At 57.0% G+C, this 23,767-nt stretch overlaps 1 protein-coding gene across 1 annotated transcript; it reads right to left on the bottom strand.

Annotated features, from left to right (window-relative positions):
- Positions 1–8,004: 8,004 nt before the first annotated feature.
- Positions 8,005–22,751, bottom strand: PLEKHO2 (pleckstrin homology domain containing O2; the record flags this gene model as incomplete). Its single annotated transcript, XM_036009157.1, has 5 exons — positions 8,005–9,535; positions 11,912–12,010; positions 13,497–13,601; positions 18,047–18,163; positions 22,608–22,751. Coding segments are annotated over 5 exons (1,488 nt in total), but the record flags the coding sequence as incomplete, so codon positions are not given.
- Between the last annotated feature and the right edge of the window lie 1,016 nt (positions 22,752–23,767).

The raw sequence follows: 23,767 nt of genomic DNA, 5'->3' as shown, positions 1-23,767 counted from the left end.
AAAGGCCCCTCCAGAGACACCAAATGTGAACACAATGACAGTGAGAATAGCTGCTCCCGCCTGCTGCCGGTGGCCGGGCGCCGTGCAGACCTTTCACAGGCGCAGCCCTGCACAACACTCACAACCCCAGGCAGCTGCGATGCTCCTTGTCTAACGGAGAAAGAAACTGAGTGTCTGAGAGGTTAGGCAACATGTCAGAGGTCACCGGGCCAGGTGGTCTACGCCCCTCCTCCGGTCCGTGCCCGATCCTGTTGGAGAACTTGGGTATTTGAAATGCTGAGAAACTCCTGGGGCCCTCGGAGCCTCCGGAAACCCGTCAAGAGGCAGGTTCATCCTTCCTGAACTCATGGAGACCCTGCTTCCCAGGGCCACTGCAGGGACCAACTCTGGCCCAGGCCCAATAGGCGATTCTGAAACCACTACCTTTCAGGGGGCCTTATCATAGCCAGAGAACAGCAGGGAGCTCCTTGGCCTGAGGTGACCTTTGTTCACCCAAGCAAGTAGGGACCCCAGAGAGTTCAGAAGGGCTTGGGGGCTATTTCTCTCCCTGGCTCTCCCCAGAGGCAGAGCCGTTTACACACTCCCAATCCCACTGACAGGCACACTCTTGGCCACATTACTTACTTCCTGGGGACTCTGGGGACCCACAGGCCTTGGCTTCAGCGTGGCTGGGCACTGGTCACAGCAGGGGCAAGCCAGCTTCCCTTCAGACTCAAGGCCACAAGTCTAAAAGGAAATGAAGGTGGGAGGGGCCCCGAAATGCTGACTTGGCTGGAAGGCTGCCCTAGAGGAAGGAAGCGCAGAAAGGCCTGGTCCAACCAAGGCTGTGGGCAAAGCCGGCAAAGCCACCCGGGCATCTCTGTGGATTCGGGGCCGTAGGGCTTTACCCGGGGCCCCCAGCCCCAGCTCCAGGCCAGGAGGCTGGAGGTAGGACTCTGACTGGGTCACATTGTGAGTGAGGGACTGAATCAGAGCCCGGCTCTGGCTGCCCAGACTATGGGGCTTCTTCCCTCACCAACAGCCAAGGGGGGTGGCTGGTGGGCAAAGAAAGCCCACATCTTACCCAAGCCCCTTCCCTGTGTGGCCATCCTAGGAATCTGCATTTCTGAGACCCACATTAAAAAAACAACACAATAAAACAAAGAGAAACAAACAAAGCCTCTTTGCTTTTGTACGAGGTCAGGAGCCCCTCCAATCTGGGGCACATTTGATAAGACCCCAGTGTCTTGATGTAAGCTGCTGAACTCCCCTGCCATTGTGGCCCGTAGGGACAGGTGCCTTACATGCCCACAAGCGACATGTCCACTCACCCTGCCCACCCCCCTGGTTGCAGTCATGGGACAATAAATTGTCCTTCTAGGCCAGGATTCCTCAGCCTCAACACTGCTGATAATTTGGGCCGGTTGTTGGGAAGCTGTCCTGTGCGCTGCAGGACATTCGGCAGCGTCCCTGGCCCCACCCACTGGGTGCCAGCGACACCCCTCCCAGTTGTGGCAGACAAAAATATCCCCAGATGTTACCAGCGTCCCCTGAGGGCAGCATGGCCCCTGTTGAGAACCACTGCTCTAGAGTCATTCTTTCTTGGTAATGAGACTTTGGGTTTCCATTGGCACACGGTCACCAGGTTAAAACACGGAGGAGCCACGAGAGCACCGTTGCAGTGAGGTGCGGCCATCTGTGTGTCCTCATGACCCCCTCTCCCTTCCCGCTGGTTGGAGGACAAGTGTGGCGACTGCAGCCAAATCGCTTGTGGGTCATGAAGTGGATGTCCAGTGCTAAGATGACAGAACAGCAGGAGAGAAAGAGGTCAGGTCCCGGGTGACCGTGGGCAGCCATGCCAGAGATGGACTCTGCTGCTGGACTTGACTCACATGAGAGAGAAGTGAGCTCGTGTCACTGGCCTTTCTCCCCCAGAGTCGAGATTTTAGTTCTGATGAACTTTCCTGACACCACGGCCTCTTGCCAGTCACAGTAAATCTAATCCTAAGTAGCATATCAAATATAACTCTGCCAAGCTTGTGGTTTCAATCACCCACCATCTAGATGCCCGTGACCTTCAGATTTGCCCAAGCCAAGTTCTGGCAATTGACCAGAACGTTCCACGTAGTTGCTGTCCTCTCCCCAGCTGGCCTCTCCCCTGATGCTCTCTATCTCAGTGAAGGGCGGCGCCACACCCCCGGCATCCTGAGAGTTGTTTCCAACTTCCTTTCTTCCCACTCCATCTCTCTCACATCCACAAGACCCCAACTTCTCCATTACGCTTCCTTAAAAAACAAAATCTCCTCCACCCCACCTCTGAAGTCGCTGTCGCAGCTCAGGCCATCAGCATTCCACGTCTGGTCCCCGGCAACCACCCCCTAACCGGTCTCCCTGCCTGCAATCTCCACCCCGCAGCCTGCCCTGTCCTCTTTAACCTTCTCACGAATCTTGCTGGTCTCCAGGACAGAGTCCAAGCTTTCTGGGTGAACATCACAACCCCCTGCCTCTGCCACCTCATTTCCCAGTCCCCCCAGTCCCCCAGGCCCTCCCTCAGCACCTCCTCCTACAGGATATGACACAAAGAATTTGTCACAGCTCCAGTAACATGCTGTGATTCTGGTTTTTGCACATGCTGTTCCTTCCATCTCAAATGTTCTCCCCAACTCCTGGGCTTGGCTAACTCTTACTCCTCCTTCAAGGCCCAAGCAAAGGTCACCTCTTCCACGAGGCCCTGCCTGATTCCCCCAGTGACAGCAGCCTGTTGAACCCTGCTCTGTGCTGCTATGGAACTTGCCCATCTAGCTCTGGGTTCATTTCACTGCATTTACCAAGTTCAGGGGGTCTGTCTCCCTGACTGGCAGGGGGCAACTGTCAACAGAGAAGGGAGCCACTTTTATTATACTTGAAACCTAAGGTAATGTCGGCACAGAGTAGGCGCCCAGCACACAATTATTGTCACCCACTTACTAAGTGTCTACTATGTGCCAGGCCCTGAACGAGATGCTTTATCAAAATTGCCTCATTTTATCCTCAAAATCACCCTGCTGGGAGACATGGGGTAGAGGTTCAGAGAGGCTGAGCAGCTGCATCAGCTCACACAGCTTGTGCACAGCAGTGTCGGAGTCTGACTGTCCATCTGCCACACTTGGTTCTCCCTCGGGAGCTGGCCTAACTGCACGCCCCAGGCGGGGTCTCCAGAGAACCCCCAACCCTTGGAGCTAACCTGACCAGGCTGCGGAGCGGCCCTTCATCCTCTCATTCAGCAAACAAGTTGGGATTTCTTAAAAAGGAACTTTGAATAGCAAACCAATGAAAAGCCGCCCAAGTTATTTTTATATAATTCATATACCTAACTTATTTATATATATGTGATGTTGTTAATTTTCCTATACCTATAGGCAAATTCAGGTCCACCGTCTGAGTTGTTACTTCCTCCTCTCTGAAACCCCGGAGGGACTAGATGACCTTGAAGATTCTTATCAGTGTTGATATCCTGTGATTCCGCAATTAGTTTTTCAGATGGATGGTGGGCTGGTGAGTTTTGTTGGTAAGGGCAGTATACTAGGGGCACGGCAATGGGAGAGGGAGGGTATGGCAACCGAACAGCCCTACCCCCTTCCCCATCCCTTTATGACTTGACCTTAGAGGTCCAAAGAGAGAGAGGGCACTTCTGAGGGCCTCCTCCTGCCCCCTTACCCAGCCTTCAGAGGGCCTTGGCCAGTCTGAGGGCAGAGCTGGGCCTCGATAGGCTCTCAGCTTGGAGCCCAGACTGCGCGTTTCCTGCCGGGCCTCCAAGGGTCCCGCCCCCACTCTGGGCCTCAGTCTGTGCATCTTCCCCGCTTTGGGCCGCCCACTCTGGCCTCCCAGGCTCTGGCTCCTCCTCCCCTTCCTATTAGTGGGACCCTCTGGAAAGCCCCGCTCAGCCCAGCACAGACACAGGAAGGGGAGAGGGGAGGCTCCTGGGCAAGTTCCTGCGGAGGCCCAAGCGCTCAGCTGTGGCTGTTGGAGCCTGTCATTTCCCTTCCCCCGCCTGCCCAGCTGGGCTGCTGAGAAGTTTCATCACCGGCTGAGTTGTTGTCCTTATAAGGGAAGGACCTCCAGAGTCTCTCCCTTGGGCCACAGCTGGCTGATAGAGAGGCTGTCACCTCAGGGTATCCTCCAGGTGCCAGGAAAGGTGGGGACACCCCAAGGCCACCAGAAGTCCCCTGGGCTGAGCCTTCATCTGAAGTCACAGACTCTCCAGAGAAAAAGCAGGAAGCAGTTGATTGTGGTCCCAGGCCAGGACCCCGGGGGGGTCTGTTCCCCAGGTCCTAATACTAACTTGTGGTCTCCCAGGCAAATTGTATTGTCTCAGTTTCCTAATCTGTAAGCAGAGTGAACATAACTACATCTTCCTCATGAGGCCCTATGGTGACGCCGAGAGACCTACACAGGCCTGCCCAACAGCGGGTGCTCTGTGAGGCTGGGCTGCTGGGGTTTAGTAAACGTTTTCTGCAAGGCAGGCTGTGGGCTAAGAGCAACCCCGTGACAAGAGGAGAACTAGCCTGTTTTACAGGCAGGAAAAACTGAGGCACAGGGTGCCTACGATAACTCATTCCTGCCTGGGCTTTGAATCTAGATGTGTCTGCCTCCAGTTCTGATAAGTCATGGTTTTTCTGCTTATACCGGGCTACTTCCCCCAGGAATGTTGTCCCTCTAATAAAATGAGAACAGGGAGGAAGTCCCACCATCACCTCCCTGTCCTCTGTTCCCCCACGGAGCCTCTCACAACACAGAGCAGCCTCCACTTGAGTTTACGTGGCCTTTTCGGACAGTCCTGTCTCACGTCTTCGGACATGTCTCGTGGAGTGAGGAGAAAGGCTGGAAAAACTTGGAAGAGGCACAAAACTTGGTGGCTCCAGAGAGACATGGGGAGCTTTCAAGTCGCCGGCACAAGTAGGGGCAAAGACGGGAGCAATCTGGATGCCCTCCCCCACCCCTAGTTCCTGCTCCTGTCTGAAGCAGCCACCTTGTGATTTGCGTCGTAACTACCCACAGGCCCTCAGGGCATGGAGATACCACAGCCTGTGTTCAAAAGGATGACCATCTCTGCACAGACCTCCAGCCCCCAGGACCTAAGGGAAAGAAAGTTCTCACCACATCCTTTCTCTGCCCTGTGGCTGGCTCCTGACACCTTCCCAGCCGCTGTCCCCTTGAAGGAAGTCCTCCAGAGGAGACTGTCTCTGGGCCAGGGTGGGGGGGGCACACCCCATCAATAAAGGCCCTCCTCTCCCTTACCTTGTCCTCCTCACAGGTAAGGGGCCCCTGAAGGTGAAGTGATTTGCCTGGGGTCCCCCAGCATCTGCCGGCCCCTCACTCAGTATGGCTGTCACATGTCAGGCCAGTGGCAGGGGAATTCAAGGAGAGACATGAGGGCCATACCCATAGCTGACAGGCCCACAATCAGGTGCTTCCTGTTACGTTGGCCACAGGGACAGTCCAGCAGCCCTGAGGAGGAAGGGAGGCAGCCTTTGGGGAGCACGCTGGTGCTTTCCCACATAGGGGAGTGGGGAGCATTGCAACTCCCCTTTTGTAAGGAAACTGAGGTCCCCTAAGGCTGAAACTCACCATCATCCCTGGGTGGGGGGTTGAACTTGGGCAGTTTGACTTAGAGCTCTGTCCCCTGGCCAAAGAACACTCAGTGAAGCCCTGGGGTCCCGCTGAGATGTTTTATGAGTGCCATGGGCATACGGCGGGGCCCAAGCTCACGCCTAACCTGGACCAGGCGCTGAGGTTAAAATAACAGCTGGAATCACTTTGCATCATCATAGGAAACACCTGTGCAGGCAAGCGTCCTCAGCGGAGGCTAAATCTAGGGGGTGTTTGATGAGATGCCGCATATTTGTGCATGGCCTTAAAATGTCTTCCAGACTGCTTATTAGTTGCCAGAGAAAGTCGTAAGTCTCCAGTAGAGAAACCAGACATCTAGACCGGGTGATCAAAATTAACATCATCACTGTGGGGAGGGTGGATGGATGCTTGTCTCCAGATGTGATGTCCAGAGAAGGACCTAGTAGCACCTGGGCAGTTGTCTGGCTGAGATTCCATAACCTCAACCTAATTATGAGGAGCCCTCAGTCAAGCCCAAAGTGAGGGATGTTCTGTTAAAAAGGGAGTTGGATTGTTGGAGGGGAGGCCTGTATTCTTAAAAAACACCCATGTCACGGAACACAAAGACCGCAGAACCATTGCAGATTAGAGACGAGAGACATGTGTGCAGCATCCGACCCCACGCTAGAGGAAACATGTACAAAGGATATTATTGGGTCAAATGACAAATACAAACATAACGATTCTAGCAGTGTTGAATCTTCTGAAGTTGATAAATGCACTGCGGTTACAGAAGAGAGTACACTTATCTCTGGAACTACATACTGAAGAACCCAGGGGCCAGGAACCATGCTCACTCTCCAATGACTCAGAAAAAAGCTGCGTGTATGTTAGAGAAAGTGCTCAAAATACAAACCAGTGGATCAATCTGGGTAAAGAGTAGAAGGGTGTTCTTTGTGCCATTCTTATTCTTGCATTTCTCTTTGAAATTATTTCCAAATGAAACTTTTAAAAAGTTGAAGAGCACTGTTCGCTGTGACAAACTCCAGCCTGTATAAACGTGTGTGAGTGGGTGCAACCAGGGCCCGGCCGTTTAGCACACTCAGAGCACTGTGGGAGGGCGAGGCCCCAGCCAGCCTATGGGAAAGATGCCCTAGAACAGGGTTTGGAGGACCGGTGAGGCCACTGATCCACCGCCTACCCCCTGCTTCCTTGATGTCTGTCAGCCCTGGAGCTGGCTCTGACCAACAAAGAGGATCACAGCAGAAAGGTTCCATAAAAAGGGATTTATTACCAAACATCAAGAAAGGCGCTTCATAAGCAGAAGACGTGGAATGCCATCCTCCAGGAGGCAGGCAAGGCAGCCCCTGCATATTCCCCACCCTCGTCCCCTCCGCCCTCTGGAAGCTGGCTTCCCCCTTGGGGTCCAGGCTGCCCAGGCATGGAGACCCCACAAGGACCAGTGGCATTAGGCCACTGAGGCTGCCCCGGAGCTACACCCTCAGCCTGGTCACTTATCAGAGGAAGAGACGGAGGCTCTAGTCCCTGAAAGCAGGCGACTTGGCTCAAGCCCCAGCGGCCCTCAGAGGAGGTCTGTTCCCCAAAGCGAGAGCCCAGGGGCCACAAGATTGTAGGCACTCGATGCCATTCTTGCTCTTGTCCTGGAGACAGATGGAGGGCCAGGCAGGCAGTGGCATGAGAGCCTAGTGTATCCAAGGAGTGTGGTTTGGGGAGATCTGTGGGGGCTCACGAGCCACAGCGCTTCTGCTCACACCCACATCCGCCCAGTACAGACTGCCGCGGGCACAATGGGGGGCGGGGGCAGGTCAGTAGGCAGAAAGGCCAGACCCTCCCTCTCCTCCCTCAGTAAACGAAAGTGCACATGCAGAAACCCCCTGAGCAAGCCTGTCGAGCTGCTCCCACTCCTGCCAGGGAGAGTGGCTGCGGCCCTCTGGGCCTCCGTGCCCCCAGGGTCTGCCCTCAGTCCGGCTGTGGCAGCAGGACAAAGACAGGGTGGGCTCTGGGAGCCGGGGGTGATAGGGAAGGGTGGGGTGAGGGGCAAGCAGGAGGCCCGGGGTGCCGGCACGGGCCAGGAGAAAACGTTCCTTCCATCAGAAACTTCGGGAGAAGCGGTCTGTCTAGGGCCTGAGCCAGAGGGGTGGTGTGTGGGGAAGTGGGGAGACGGATGCAGTTCCAGGTGCCAACACAGCCCCTCAGCATTAAAAGGAAGGACTGCGCTACTGGACCTGTTTGGGCTGTGGAGGAACTAGGGACCCAGACACAAATTCCATCTGGGGAGGCACAGAAGTTGGGGTGGCTTCTCTTCTGAAGGCTGACTGATAACGAATTACATACAGGATTTTCAGATGTTGACGGCAGGCCATTTCGGAGTCCACCTCTATAGGAATGTGCAAAGCTGGACACAAGTCGGTCCAGACTTGTCCCCTTACTGGGGACAGGTGGGTGGGAGGGTCGGTTACGAACTGGAGCCACCTTTGCCACGAGGCTCTTTGCTGAGGGACATCTGGACACAGAGGCTGTGGGGGCTCAGCCGCGCTCTACTCTGGAGTCAGGAATGTAAACTACTGGGGGAGAGAAGCAGAGATGATGCGGCCCCCAGAACCCCCAGGGCTGTGCCACAGCCGTGGGTCAGTTGTTCAGAACAACCACGCAAGCACAGAAGTCCTGAGTGTGTGCTCCCAGCCCAAGCCAGAGCCCAGAGGCCAGGCCAGGCAGCCAGACAGCAGCCTGGGTGGCACCTGGCACCACAGGCACCACTGGCCCAGGCAGGGCAGAAGGGTACCAGGAGCCTCCGGAGGTCCTGGCCAAACCCTGACATGGCCGATAGCCCTTCAACAGCCCGAGCAGAAGCACATTTCTCAGCAGGGCTGGGCTTTGGTAGACAGGGCCAGCCAGGAGGGACCATGCCCTGGCCTGGGAGGCCCTAGGGTGCACTTCTCCTGTAGAGGGTAACCAGCTCCTTCCGCTTCTCTTGTAGCCCAGGTGCTTCCTGGGCATGGCTCAGCTCTCCCAGATCTCGCATGTCCTGCAGGACCTGGGTGGCCTGCCTCAGCTGCTCCACAGCCTGGCTGAGCAACGTCTCAGCGCTCACCGGGGCCGGCTCACTGGCCAGCACCTTGTTCATCAGTTTCTCCGTCTGTTCAGAGGCCACCTGCACCTCCAGCTGGGCCCGGTACAGCCGTCCTCTAGGCTGCCGTGGACGCTGGGGGCCTTCCCCAAGCAAGTCCCCCATGGAGGAGCAGCGGGGATGGAACGGAGGAGACTGGTCCTTGGGGAACAGTTCTGTAGACGTCGTTGCATTCTGTGGGGGAGTTCCTGGGGTGTCCTCGGCCTGGGACGGCTCGTCAGGCTCAGGCCCGTCATCCACTCCATTCACCGAGACCTGTGCTGGGCCTGGGGCCAAGGTCTCAGAGGCCTCCGGACTCTGGGCCGGCCCCGAAGCCTCCACCCCAATCATGGAGGCTCTCAGTTTCTTCGATAAGATCTTGGGTGGGGGCGTAGGGGGCTTCCTACCCTCCTTGGTCGAAGCCTCAGAAGTCTCAGAGTGGGGCACCAGGGGTGGTTCTGCACTCTCGGGGTCAGGGGGCTCCTCGGAGCTGGGGTTCTCCCAGCTCACCTTCAGTTTCTCAGGCAGGACCGTGGTGGGGAGCTGCTCAGGGAAACTGTCCTCCCCCACTGTGGTCTCTGAGTCCTCTTGGCCCTCAGGGTGAGCCTCAGAGCTTGCTGAGACAGGGGTTGGTGCTCTCTCCCCGACAGGGGTTTCCAATCTGTCACCAAGGACGGCCATCTCGGGCACTGGGGAAGGCTTGGTAGGAGGCAGGGGGGGCCGGGGTATCTCCCGGGGCTGGGCCGGACTCACGTCGTTGCTGGGAGTGAACGCCGGTGGCCTGCTGTCCAGAACATCGAGGTCCAAGCGTGTAAGTCCGTCAGAGGCTGCATTGGCTACCTGGTCAGGGGCAGCATACGGCACCATCTTAGGTGACTGGCCTTTGGGTCTGATGTGCCCACCTACAGGGGTACTAAAGCTTCTCGTCCCAGCTGCCCAGGTCCCCAGCCCCGCACTCTCCGGTGCCTCTAATGAATCCTCTCCCCTCTCTCCCACAGAACCCCATTTTAGAGTCACGGGCCAGGAAGGCGGAGCCAGGGCGCCCTCTCGGTGCCCCAGCCTGGCTTCTTCCAGCCAGGGAAAGAGCTCATTCTTTTTAGTGGCTGATGTCCTGGCCTGGGCAGTAGGGGACATGGTTCCAGCTCTGTTTCTGATGCTTCCTGGCTATACGGCCCTGAGAGTGTTGCTTTGCTGCAACCACCCGTCTGGGTTCCCATCGCCAGTGGGCATGGGACCAGGACTCAGTGGAGGTCTCCAGAACCATCTGGTGCTCGCTCACCTCTGCTTCCCCTCCCTGGAGCCCGCTGCCCGCCCACCAGCCCCACGCCCAGCCCTCGCCTGCCCAGCTGCTCAGCAGCCTGTGCCCACTTTCCTCACACAGTCAGATGTGGCCCCAGACACAGGCAGCCCCAGACTGTAGCTGACTGCCAGCAGGGAACAGCTGCACCAAGCAGACAGCTGCCACCAACCTGGCCCCAGGGATCCACAGGGACACCCAGAAGCCGCACACGGTCGTGGGGACCCTCTCAGGCAGCCTCAGGCCCTGGAGCAGGGCTGAGCAGTAGGCCTCTCCCAAGGTCCCTCAGAAGGTGGGTATCCCAGCTGAGACCCTCGCTCCCTTTTACAGGCACACAGGTGATCTGGCCAGCACACACGCTCAGCACTGGGCCGAGAGTCCCTCCCTGAATTCAAAGGGTCTCCCCTCTGAGGCAGGCTCTCCGGCACCTCCCGGACCTCCCCCTCCTGAGTTCCTTTCCTCACTGGTGATTTCACTTGTCCCTCTGCACGCACTTCCCCGAGCTGACAGACGCGAACAGGCTGCCTCACCTCAAAAACAAACTGTCCGATGACCTTGGCCCCTTCTCTTCTCCCTCGTCCCTCCTATGGCCACCCCCTCTAGCACCCCCGGCTCTGAACCCCAGGATAGCCCTAAGCCGACTCCTCTGAGAACACGTGCTAAAAACCAGGGCGTCCAACCCGCGGGCCGCGTGTAGCCCAGGATGGCTAGTGCCCAACGCAAAATCCTAAATTTACTTAAAACCTTTTTTTGCTCATCAGTTTTCATATATTCAATGTGCAGCCCAAGACGCTGAAAGGTTGGACACCCTGCATTGCCGCCTCCCCATGTGATTTGTGGCTGCCCGCCTGGCTGATGACCCCTGGGTCCTGTGCCCTTCTCTCCCCAGATGGACACTCACCTCTCTGGCCTCCTCTTCCTGGGCTCCCTGCTGCCCCATCCCCCGAATGCAGCACTGGCTGGGCTCTGTCCCGACCTCCAAGATCTCTACCCCCATCCTCAGCAACACTGGTCTGAAAGGGGCTCCGCACTCAGCCCTCCCCTTGCCACGCCTTCTCCCAAATTCCCTGTGTCCGGGGCCTCGGATTGCCCAGCCTCCAGACCTGGGGGCACTCTGACAGCCCTCCTCTGTACAGTTTGCCTCCCCCAGTCCCCCAGTCAATCGCCAGCCCAGGGGCTTTTGCTTTCTAGTCTCTTTCCCATGGGCCCCTCCCTTTTCAACCCCTTGGGAAGCCTGGAGACTCAACTGTTCCCCTTCTTCCTGGTCCCCTGCCTTTCCCTCCCTCAACCCAACCCACCCTACCCTGGGCTTCCAACTGACCTCTGTGATATACCCTCCTATCCATCCTGTCCTCAGTTCCTGCCTTCAAGGTCTCCACAGTTCCCTAACCCCACCCCCTACAGATCTCCAGTCAAAGGGACTGGGTGCTCCATGCCCTCTCCTGCCCGGCTTCAGCTCACATCATGCCCTCCTCCGGCTCCTCCCTCACACCACACCTGCCGCCTAAAACCCTTCCCATCCTTCATGGGTCAGCTCCAGTGGCGATACGTCCTCTGTGGTCCCTCCTGCCTCAGCCTCCCCTCTGCACAAAAATTAGACACAGCTCAGGCTGGAGCATGTCTTTGCTCCAGCTGGAAGCTGAGCTCCGTGAGGCACGGGCTAGCCTCGGGGGTCTCAGTGTCGGGCACCAGCTCTGGCTGGGACCAGTGTGTGGACCCAACCAGCAGGCCCATCTACGCCCTGAGCACATCTGGCACATGTGCCTCCCTCCCGCAGGCCCCCGAACACCACTTAGGAAGCCCCAGCTCCAGGAGTCCTCGGGAACAGGGGGAGTCCTGGGCCCGGCAGCCATCCGAAAGAGCTGGAGTCCGAGGCTCAGCTGACCTCCCACCTGTCCAAGCTGGGGGCAAAGTCTTACCTCCTTCAGGTGGATTCTCGTAGGTGGCCGGCGCCGCTGTCCCCCACGCACTCGGTCCCGAGTCACATGTTCCAGGGCACAGCTCTTGTCCACCTTTACCTGGGGAGGAGAAGGAAGCAGGTCAGACCCTGCCAGGCCTTGGGGAGAGAAGGAAATGCCCAGGGACTAACTCGAAGTCAGAGTCTGTGCCCGCGCCCTCACTCACAGGGTCAAGAGCCCCACTGCTGCCTCCGTCTCTGAAGCGTCTCCCCACATCCCCACCTCCGCTCGCCTCCCTATTTCTGCACTGCCTTTGTCATCTCTGAAGCTTGAGGATCCCCCTCTTTGCAGCTGCCCTCTTGGCTTCCATCTTCCTGCCTGAATGTGGGCCGTCAGCCCTCGCCCCTCAGTCCACTGCAAATGCACAAGTAGCCCTGAGACTGCCTTGGGGCTTGGCTGGGGGAGGGGGGAAAGATAGCCCACGATCCCCTGGTGCCTGCTTCCACAACAGGCCTTGCCTGGCCCCAGCCACTCTCCCAGGCCCCGAGGAGAACAGGGTCTCTGCCCTTTGGTCAGAGTACCGAGAGGGCAGCATCTCCTCTCTGAGGGTAAGGGACAGGGGTGGAGTAGCCCAGGAAGTCCCAGAGTAAGATCCACAAAGGAAACCCAGACTCCAGACCCCGGAGTAGCCTGCCTCTGTGACGGGGGTGGGCTAAGACTGTGCAGCCCCCAGGTCAGGCTCAGAGCTCAGGCCACCTGGGGCTTCAACTGTCTCTGCTCCTCAGAGGAGGAGTGGGCCAGCTCCACCAAGACTGTGGGATAAGGCCCAGCCCACGTTCCTGTGGCCTCCAACACCCAAAATATGTCCCATCACCCCTGTCCCAGAAAAGGGGAATTTCTCCCCAGCGAGTGAAGCACTAAGCATGACACAGTCACAGAAGACAGGACTCAGGAGCCTTGGGAAGACTGGGCTCCCCTTGGGTCTCAGAGTTCAAGGGTCGCCTCTGGGACCTCCAGGTCCATCGCAGCCCAAATAGCTGTAAATCCGTGATGTCAAGGATAATCCTCCCTAGGAGATCTGGCCCCAGGGGACACCTTGCCTGACCGTGGTCACTGTTGCCACAATCACCACTACAGCACAGGGGGACGGGTGGCCACTGCAGACAGGCGGCAGGCCCAGGGCCAGCGGCAGCCTGGCTTAGACGTCGTGGCCACACTGAGAAGGGGCTCTCTGGCTCTCAGCTCACCCCCCAGGCCTCTCCGGCCCAGGCCGACCTGCCGCTGCCAGCTAACGCCAGAAGCACTCACAGCTGCAGCCAGCTCAGCTCTACCCCCCCACTTACCCATGTTCGCATTTCAAACATGTCACTTAGCTTTCTTACACCTCAGTTTCTTCATCTGTAAAGTGGGAATGCTATCACCTACTTTGAGGGGTGTTGTGAGGATTAAATGAAGTAACAACAGCAGGTGCCCCGTGTTGGTTTCAATGACATGATAACCAGGGGCTGTCCGGGCTGAGGTGGGGTCCGGATGGGGTCCGGGTCCTCTCTGAGCTCCCACGCAGGGGGGAAGGGGACACGGAGCTGTCCATAGAACTTCATCGCACCTCATCGAAAGCCTTGTTCTTGCCTCGGCTGATTCCTTCATTGAGGGCTTTGATCCAGGATTCCTTCTCCTCCCCACTGGGTGCTTGGAATTTGATGTCGCTGACCTGCAGGGCATACGGGTGGGGTAGATGTCGGGTGTTTAACTGGGATCACACTCGGGGTCTTCAGGAAGCTTCCCGTCCCAGATCCCAAAGTTGGTCATGGAACAGCTGGCTAAGGAGCAAAGCACAGGACCCCCCGACAGGTCTGACACTGGGACGTCAGGGGACGGGAGGGACAGACCCAGCAGGGAAGGGGCTCTCTCCCTGCATGCAGCCTCCAGAGACTGAGACTAGAATCAGCCTTGCTCTGTGGAAAGAGCTCAGATATGGTCTTGTTCCATGTGATAGCCTGACCCAGAGCAGCCGCCTGACCTCTGGGCTACAATTTTCTCCGAAGGAGTAGTCCTAGTCTCCTGGGACTAAGGTGACAGGCATGAGGTGTGTCTATTGGCGAAGGCCCACTGGAACCAGGACCACCATCAGCTCCCCAGTGGGCCCCACACCCAGCCCTGGCCCCAAGTGAAAAAGTCCCAGGGTCTCCTTTCTGGTCTTGAATCGTAGACTATAAGAGAGAAAGGGTATTGAAGGTCAATTACAGCTCCCTTACTACACAAATGAGGAAACCAAGGCTCACGAGATGGGATGAGATTTGGCCAACGTGGCCTAAAGTAACCCCCTGGCACCCCATGCCACCCCACCCCAGGTCCCCTTCCTCCTCGGGCAGGAGTGCTGAGCTCTTATGGTAGAATCAGAGGGCAGCTCACAGAGCTCCCTCCCTACCAGACCCCGAGGTGAGACAGGAAATGACGGAAGGATGAGGCCATGCAAATGAGAGGCGACTCTGCATGGTGGACATAGCAAGAGGGCCTCTAAGCTAGACAGACCACCACTTACAGCTGGCTGACTTTGAGCCTAAGTTTCCTCATCTGTAAAGGAGACCACCACCATGACCTGCCTCACGGAGCTTTCGAAGGTCACGACATATCTAAAGTGTTAAATCTGGACCCTGGCCGGGTGCTCAGTTGGTTGGAGCATTGTCCCAATAGGCCAAGGTTGTGGGTTCAATCCCTGGTCAGGGCACATATATGAATCGACCAATGAATGCATAAATAGATAGAACAAGAAATCACTCTCTCCTCACCCCCTTCATTTCTATCTCTAAAATCAATAAATCAATAAATAAGAATAAAAATAAAGTGTTAAATCTGGAGTTGAGCACAGTGCTCAGTGGTAGAAATTATCACCGTGGCCTTCCTTCTGAACAGAATAGCCCCAGTTTCCTCATCCAAAAAACTGCTGAGGGAATCTGACCTGACGAAGGCCAGGGCTCAGTGCATAGGAGGTACTCAGTAAATAGGGACTGAATGAATGTGCCGACAAATGAATGAACTAGCCCATGGGTCCTTTCCATGCCCTGTTTTTGGGCCGCTGCCCACTCTCTGACCTCAAGATGCCCTAGTTCTTTGTCCGGTATCGCCACCCTGCCCATCCCCCACCCCGGTGTTAGTGCCTTCCCTCCCGCCACGCTACTCTCCCAGTTATGTAACACCGAAGTCCGCCTGGCCCCTCAGCATCCCAGTTATATAAGTTCCTCCTGGCTGCCTCCTGCTTCTCCTCACACGGGCCCCGGGTCCCACCCACCTCCCCAGGCCAGGCACAGCCAAGTGCTCATTTGCATGACCAGGGTAAATTCGATCCTGGCAGCAGATCTGCAGTTAAGTCAGAAACCCCAGGGCACCTTGGCAACTGCCCCTTAGCCCAGCCATCAGGGCTGCTGGGAGCTCAGGGAGGGACTGCATCACATTTGGGCTCTGCGAGGGCCCACCCAACCCCATGACGGGGCTGTGAGGCTGTGGACCAGGGCCAGCTCCTCTGAGCCCAGCTGCTGCTCCTGCTCACAGGCCCCGAGTTGGTGGAGCCCCTAACCAGTGCAGAACTTAACATCTGAGAGAGCTGGAGAGGCCTGTTCTTGAACTCAATAACAGATGCAGCAACAGTGGGGCAGGAAAAGGGCATTGGCCTGAGTCAAGGTCATTGAGTTCCAGTCTCATCTACCTGCAGTGGCAGGCGCCCTGCACACTCAGGGCTTCAATGGGACAAGTACAGCACCACTGGACCCAACCCACACTGCAGCCTTCCCCATAAGCCAGCCCACCTGCAGTGGGCCGAGGGCTGGGGGGCTAGGGTGTGGGCCAACGGGCTCCCCTAGGGGAGGGAACACAAGGTTAAATGGGACCCAGCCTCACCCTCGGGAACCTCGTGATCCTGGCTGAATGAGCCAGGCCTCCCGCAAGGGTGAGCAGCACAGGGGTGAGAAGGACACCAGGAAGTTGCTCCTCCTGCCCCATCCCCACCCTCAGGTCCTGAAGAGCCACAGGCTACATAGGTTTCTGCCCTAGTCTTTCCAAGAAGGCCCAGGGGGCAAAAAAAAAAAAAAGGTCTGGCCACAGAATAGGCCAACATGGTCCGGGAAAGGGGAAAAGGGGGGGAGTATAAAATGGCAGAAGGGGGAAAAGTGGGAGGGGGAGAGGAGGCAGGGAAAAGGAAAGGGCCAAGCTGGCTGAGACCAGCAGGGCAGCCAGGCCCAGCAGAGGCCACCCTGCTTCCTGGCAGCATCTGCCTGTGACCTCATGGCAGGGGCGTGGGGATGGGGAGGCAGGGGGAAGAGGAGCATGCAAGACACTGGAGTCTTTGTTTATTTGATTAGAAGGAAAAAACAGGCCGCCTCAGGACCAGACAGCTGGGGTCATGTGACCTCCCAGCCAGCGGGCAGCCTCACTGAGGACGGGGAACACCCAGGGTGACAGAAAAGGAGGGCGAGAGGACGAGGGGGATGCGGTGCTCTGGGCGGTCCCCCGTGTGCCCTCTGGAGAACTCCCACGCTCTCTGTGAGGTCCTGGGGTGGTGAGGGTCAGGGGGCCCTTGAGCTGGAATCGGGGCGCACTGTCCTCCTGATGTTTTGCAGCCCCCACCAGTTGCTCCATAGCCCACTGCCGGACTGATCACACTGTCCTCAGAGTCACCCAGAGCCAACCCGAGCCCTGAAGAATTGGGGAGCGGAAGGGAGGGTGCTGGTTGAAGCAGGTAGGAATGCAGCTGCACAAACAGGCCTCTCTGAAGGCGATGCGCACCCTGCAGTGGGCCTGACCCACCCACCCTGCCACAAGCTGATTTCAGAGCAGGAGAAAGGAGGAGGGCCACAGGACAGCACTGGCAGAGGACAGAACACGGCCCCCCCCGCTCCACACCCGCACAAGCTCACTAAGGGACACACAAAGACCCACACAGAGTGTGGCCAGGTGAACACACACCCGCCAAACACACAGGTGCACACCTTCACCCATAATGAACTCCGCACGTCTCTCAAACACACGTACACAAATATAGCGCCCACTAGAGAGAAAGCAGGCCCAGAGCAGGGTAGGGGCCCCAGGTGTGACTAAAATAGGGCTCTCCTCTTCTTCAAAGAGCCCTAAGCAGCAGAGGTCAAGTGAAACCTGGGCCCAGCCCCATGACTCCTCATGACACTATAAACCTGCCCGTGCCCGGGGCTCACCCCCAGTCCCTGGGTCAGAGACCCGCAGCTACTTCTTTACCCCCACCCAGGGCAGAGCGGGACAAAGCGTCAGTGACAAAACAGCATGCTCTGGACCTGGCCTCTGGCCCTGAGGGCTGGGGAAGAAACAGAATGGCCTCCAGCAGGCCCAGACCAGGCCAGCTCCCCAACCCCCCGCCTCCGTGACTCAGCCCCACTCTGGGAGGCTCCACATGATGTGCAGAGGTCGGGAGAGGCGTGACCTAGCTGCAGATGGGTGAGAGCTGGCTAGAGGTGCCTCAAATCCGACTCCCTCCTGACATCTGTGAAACTACACCATGTGTCAACACTCACCCGGACTCCCTGCCAGAGACATGTGGTACAGACGGCAAACTTCATCTGCACACACAGCGTGTCCCGGGGAAGAACTGCTCAAGTAAGAGGCTTTCTCCGGCGTTAGCCAAGAAAGGAAAGTGCGAGGGGAGGAAAGCTTCAAGGCTGCATGTCTCTGGGCAGAGTCCAGGACAGCGGGCCCACCCAGGAAAGCCTGGGGTAACAGGAGGCCACACCTTCCCCACAGGCCCAGGCTGCATGCATCTCAGTGTCAGAGGCCTGGTGGGATGAAGGCCTCATCCCTAGCTTTCCTGCTTCAGCCCCGGCCTCCTGTGTCCAGGGTGTGGAAAAGGGCCAAGGGACCCACCTCCTAAAACGAGAGAGGCAAACAGAGCTCTCAGCAGAGCCCTGAGTGCATCTCCTGTCAACCAGGGGCTGGGAAGACTCCAAAACAAAATGAGCGAAAGATCCAACTTGTGAGGGCCCCAGATCTGAGCCTCAGGCACATTCCCGAGAACGTGCGGGCTGCACCCAGGGGCCCAGCCTGTCTTGCAGAGCCTCCAAGGGTGATCTTCCCAAGCAGACCCCGGCCTGGACCCCGGCCTGGAGGAAGGTCAGGCCACAGCAGGCGCAGCCCTACCTTGTTCCCTGGGGAGCGCAGCAGGATGAACCGGTGTTTCCGCTTGAGGAGGGCCCGAAGGTCCTGGCACTTCTCATAGCTGCCCAGCTCCACTGTCTCCACACACTTCTGCTCGTCCTGGGGAGGGACATGACATGTGAGAGCTGGACACCCGGCCCCTCAAACAGCTGGGCCCCACCCCAGACCCTGGTCTCATTCGGTGAGGGCGTCACTGGACCTCGGGCTACCAGTCAATCACCAAGATGAGGCACTCAGACCCCGGCAGTCTGTGCAGCAGGAGGGACACCCTCAAGGCTCATGTGCATGTGAGATGCAGGGTTCAGCCGGAGGTGGGGAGCAGGCCTGACTCGAATGTGCCCAAGGCTGCAGGAGGAAACGGGAGGCTTGGAAAAGGGTGCCTGGGGGGCCCCCAGCGGGCCCAGAGACCAGGCAGAGATGTGGGGAAAAGGTAGCCTGGAAGAGGGAGCAAGTCATCACAAAACAAGGTAAAAAAGGAAACGGCTTTCCGGGCAGAGCCACAGAGGGAAGTGTGAACAGGGCGCACTCGGCCTGCCTTCGCCGCAGCGACCCTGAGCTGACTCTCCGCCGGCACGTGTCTCCACACCCCTGGCTTGGGGAGGGAGGCCCTCTCCACGGCCTGCACCACGAGAACGCCAGGGCTCCTTTAAGGGCACGCACTCCCAGGGTATCATCCCAAGGCCACATCCGTGGAAGGGCCAGTGGCCAGGACGGTGGCCAGCCTCTTCTAGGCCACCCCTGGACACTAGCTAGACTCCCTTCCTGCCTGCCAGCCCTGGCACCTGATGCCTTTCCAGTGGGCGGCCTGGGACAAGCTCCTCCCTCAGTGACGATCAGTGGGTTCCTCTTCCAGGAACACGGAGTTGGAACAACTTCCTGGATGTGGCACAGTCTCACCCTGGAGACTCCAGGGAAACAGAAGCAGGCCCTGGGTTGGCAGGGGCAAGGGGGACTGCCCTGGAAACTGGCCAGCAGGTGAAGGAAGCTCGTACTGTGGAACATCGCACAGGGAGCCAGCCAGGGCACCACCCAGGGACCCCCTTCCGTGCTCTGCGGTTTTGGGTGGAATATCTGGGGTGCAGTGACTCAAATATTCACAGAAGAAATGCCCCAATTTCCCTGCAGGAATCTGCACGCACACTTGGCCCTCTCTATCCGTGGGTTCCACATCCAGGTTCAACCAACCTCTAACCAAAATTACAAAAAAGTTACACTGTTGCTGACATGTACTCTATACATGTTTGGTTTACTGTGGTTGCTTCTTTACTGAACATGTACAGACATTTTTCTTGCCATTATTTCCTAAACAACTATTTATATAGCACTTATATTGTGTTAGGCATTGTAAGTAAGCTAGAGAGCATCTGAAGTATATGAGAGGATGTGTGTAGGTTATATGCAGACAGTGTGCCACTACATAAGGGCCTTGAGCATCCATGGATTTGGAAATCCACAGGGGTCCTGGAACCGATCTGCAGTGGACACCAAGAGACAACTGTGCTACTTTCACAGACAACTGTGAAAACCCTGACACTTAGCATTTTTGCATCCCTGATTCTCCTGAGCTTCTCAATCGCCCTAAAAGCCTAGAGTTTCAGTATTTGCTTCATTTTATACAGGAAGAGAATGAGGCTTGGAGGTGAACTGTTTTGCCTTAGAGGCACGGACTCAAACATAAGGGGCAGGGCCAAACCCATCCCACAGCATCCAAATCCCAGGACAGAGCTCTTCCCAGCACAGCGGGCTCCTCCCAGCCAGGGGCAGAGGCGGGGCCAGCGCCTTCGCAACAGGGTTGCTCCACACCAGGGATCCTCCAAGTGTGGAACCTGGTCCAGCAACAGCAACGTAACCTGAGAACTTACTAGAAATGCAAGTTCTCAGGCTCCATTCCTACTGAATCATAATCTTAGGGGAATGGGCCTGGAAATCTGAATTTTAACAGCCCCCCCGCTAATTCTGGTGTATACAAAACTCTCAGTCTTGGTGGCACTGGGACCTTTAAAAATCCCAATGCCCAGGCAACACCCCAGACCAATCACATCGGGGTCCCTGGCGGGTGGAGCCCAGGCATCAAAGGATTTTCAAAGCAGGGGACTGTGCAGCTGTGGTCGACAGCGACTGGCTGACCACCGGTTTCTAGCCCCTCAGGGAAAGGGGAATGGATGGCCAGGGCAGCCTGATCTCCCCGCCCAGATTCAATCAGGTGTCTTGCCCATTTGTGCCTCTACACATATTTCTAACTCCTGGTCCCCAAAGCTCCCACGTTTCCCCACTCTACTCGAGGGACAGTATAGTCCACCTGGCCCAGGAAGCTCCACTGCTCACCCCAGGAGCCCAAGCCAGGCGCTCCCTCCCTCCCTCCTTTGAGGTCCCCCATCCACAGTGCACCTGCCAAGTACAGGCACCAGAAGAGGTGCTAGGGTCACCCTGCCGCAGGGAAGAACAGCCCTAACTCCCTGCTGGGCCACCTCTCTCCACCCTGTGCTGCACGTCTTCTTCTCTTCCTGTCCCCCACAGCGCCCTGCAAAGGGACAGCCCGCTAGAGTGGCATGTGCAGGACCAGTTTCGGGACTGAATGCCTGACACAGAGTGAGACCCCAGGAAGTCCCCACCTACTGGGCACCCAGAGGAAGGGAGCTGCCTGGAAAGGACCCCTGGTTGCAGAGAGCTCAGCTCACCTGCCCCGTGTGCACATACTTCCCCCGATTGGACAACTACCCACCCAAACAAAAGTCAGTCCCTCTCCACCACCCAGCTCCCCACGGGCTGCCTGACCTGGGTCTCCTCTCCACCCAAAACGCTGAATCATCTGGCCCTTCTGCAGCTCAGAGAATCGGATAACCCAGCAGGCGCTGGGCGGGGGCAGCATTTTTGGAATGTCAACCTCAATGACAGCAAAGAAACAGCCAAGAACCATTCCCACTAGCCTAGTTCCTCACATCAAGAAAGAGGAATTGAACTAATAAGCATTTCTCAATTCCTACTCCTGGGCCAAACTCCCCATCTCTGAGGGCTAAGTTCTTGAAGCTGCATTGAGGTTGTTCATAGTGGAGTTTTTTGTCATTTTCTTTAAGCGTGATTTAGATGTTTCATGTTCAGGGGATGTGAAATCCTTTTTCCTCCCCAGCTGTGGCCAGATGTGGAGGGAGCCCAGGACAAGTCTGGCAATGCCTGACAGGCTGACAGCTGGGGAACCTGTCACTCAGCTCTCAGGCAGCTAGGACTGGAGGATGCTCCGACAACACCCTTTATTTATAACCACCCCCTGCAGATGCCACAGCACACCCTCACTTGGGGAGAGCAGTGGTGTAGAACCCCCAGGGGACTGTCTGCACAATTCATCCAGCTGCTTCTGACACCCCAGCTCCATGAGCCTGGGCCTTGCTCAGGCAGCAAAGGCAAAGCGCTTCTCAAGGGTAGCTCCTTTAGTCAGAGATCTGGATGCTCCATCCCTCTTGGCCCGGGACAGTCATGAACTTGCCAAGATACCCTGAGGCACGCTGAGAGAGGCTGATGAGCAACGGGCAGGATGCCCTCCCTGCCGCCGGGCCAGTTCTTCCCCATGCACTCCATCTGTCAAACGCGCACAGCGAGAGCCCATCTTTAGCGGACGGGCCCTCTGACAGCCTCCACCCCGGAACACGGACATCATTTACGAGTAAAAGCCACCGTTCCTCCTCGATCTTCACCCGGGGCTTTGTTAACTCCCAGCACACAACTTCAGCACCCTCGTGGTTCAAACTCCATGTGTGCTCCGATGAGAAGGGACACAAGCCTGACGTGGGAAGGTGTGAGCACTGTGAGAGGACAAGGACAGAGGAAGTGGCAACTGGTCGCTTGATGTTAAAGGAGAAAGAAGGGACGAAAGTATAGTATGATTATAAGGGACTCTGAGCCATCAAGGAAAGACTCAGTTTAAGCTGGTGCCTTCTGAAGGCAGCGAATATTCAATACATTTCAGAGGATGTCCACCAAAATGAGATGTAGCATTTACTTGCTGGCATCAGCAGGGGGGAAAGAGCACTGTGTTTGCTTCTAGACCTGGCTCCTTCCTTCACTGAGGTGCCAAACAGCCACCTGGCCATCCTCAGCCTCAGGGTCCATCTCCGTAGAATGGGACATGACAACCACCTGCATGGGACTGTCATGAGCATCATACGAGAGCTCAATAATACATACACACCAGCAGTACTATTTTTACTATCATTGATAAATGGAGGAAGCTTCACTTTTCAGGAATATTTAGACACGTGGAACCTAGTCCAGGGCCAGGGACTTGCAGTGTGGAGTTGAGAAGACTCATACCCTATGTGCATACACTTCAAAGGGCCCCTCGTCCGGGAGCCCTAGACCAGCACCTACTGGCAGTGGCCCAAGCCACAGAGACCCAGGGAAGGGCAGGTGCTCCCCCAAGGTTGCACAGCATAGCAAATACGGACCGCATCTTCCCATCCCCGCTCAGGGCCTCCCCCGCTGGAGTGGGCTGCCCTGGCTCTGCCCCCTGCCCCAGCACGTCCAGCCTCAGAGCCAGGCAGGGCCTCACCTCATTCTCGTAGACTAGCAGCTGGGCCTGGCAGAGGAGCAGATAGCGGTCTTTCCAGAGCCCCAGGAGGCCCCCGCTGCTCTTCTTGATCCAGCCAGCCTTGTCTGCCGTCCGCGCTCCCCGAGGCTTCTCGCCCCCCCGCCTTCACACCCTGTGAGACAGCACGAGAACACGCCATGAGGGTTGCCACCGTGGGAACACACAGTCCATGGGCCACACTGGGGACATGTCCCTCTGACGGGTACCTACTGATACCTTCTTCCCACGTGAGCATCCCCACAACCCCCGAGGCAAATATTCTCAACCCAGAATGAGAAATATAGTAACAACAGCAGTGACAACATTAGCAGCAACCACCTTGTATCGAGCCGCCATGTTACACTTTCACACACTGTCTCATTTAGCCCACACAACGACCCTCCAAGACAGTGGCATCATTACCTATATGTCACAGCAAACTCAGAGACAGTAACTTGCCAGGGTCACACAGCTGGAAAGACAGAGCCAGAATTTGAGCTGGGACTCCGGCTCTGCGTTCTTCCCACTCCCCTGAGCTGCCTCCCATGTGCTCACTCGGCCAGCCAACACATGCTGTACGCTCCTGCAATGTCACGGGTGCTGGGGGACGCAGGAAGGAATAAAAACAGCAGGTCTCTGCCCTCAGAGTGCTGGCAGTTTGGGGAAGGAGGAGACGGACAAATAAACACGAGACACAAACTCATTAAGAAGCATGAAATGCTACAAAGGAAATAGTGAAGGGGTTGGGGGGGGGGGGGTGAGGTGAGAGAGGACAGTGAAGGACCTGGTTCAGGTAAGATGGCCCAGGAAGGCCTTTCAGGGGAGAGGACACTTAAGCAGAATCAGAAGGATGAGAAGAGAAGCAGGCAGAGTAGTAATCTGCTTCTCTGTCCCTGCCCTTCTAAAGAATACCCTCTGGCCCTGGCTGGGTGGCTCAGATGGTTGGGGCATCATCCTGTACTCCCCAGTGGGGCACGGGCAGGGAGCAACTGATCGATATTTCGGTTGGTGCTAATCTCTCATATCGAAGTCTCTCTCTCTCTCTCAAAAATCAATTTAAAAAAATATATCGGCCCTGGCTGGTGTAGCTCAGTGGATTGAGCGTGGGCTGCGAACCAAAGTGTCGCAGGTTCAATTCCCAG

This window comes from Phyllostomus discolor, chromosome 1 (assembly GCF_004126475.2).
Source record: "Phyllostomus discolor isolate MPI-MPIP mPhyDis1 chromosome 1, mPhyDis1.pri.v3, whole genome shotgun sequence".
NCBI classification, from domain to species: domain Eukaryota; kingdom Metazoa; phylum Chordata; class Mammalia; order Chiroptera; family Phyllostomidae; genus Phyllostomus; species Phyllostomus discolor.
The sequence above is the reverse complement of the archived record's forward strand: the minus strand, read 5'-3'. Positions and strand labels throughout refer to the sequence as shown.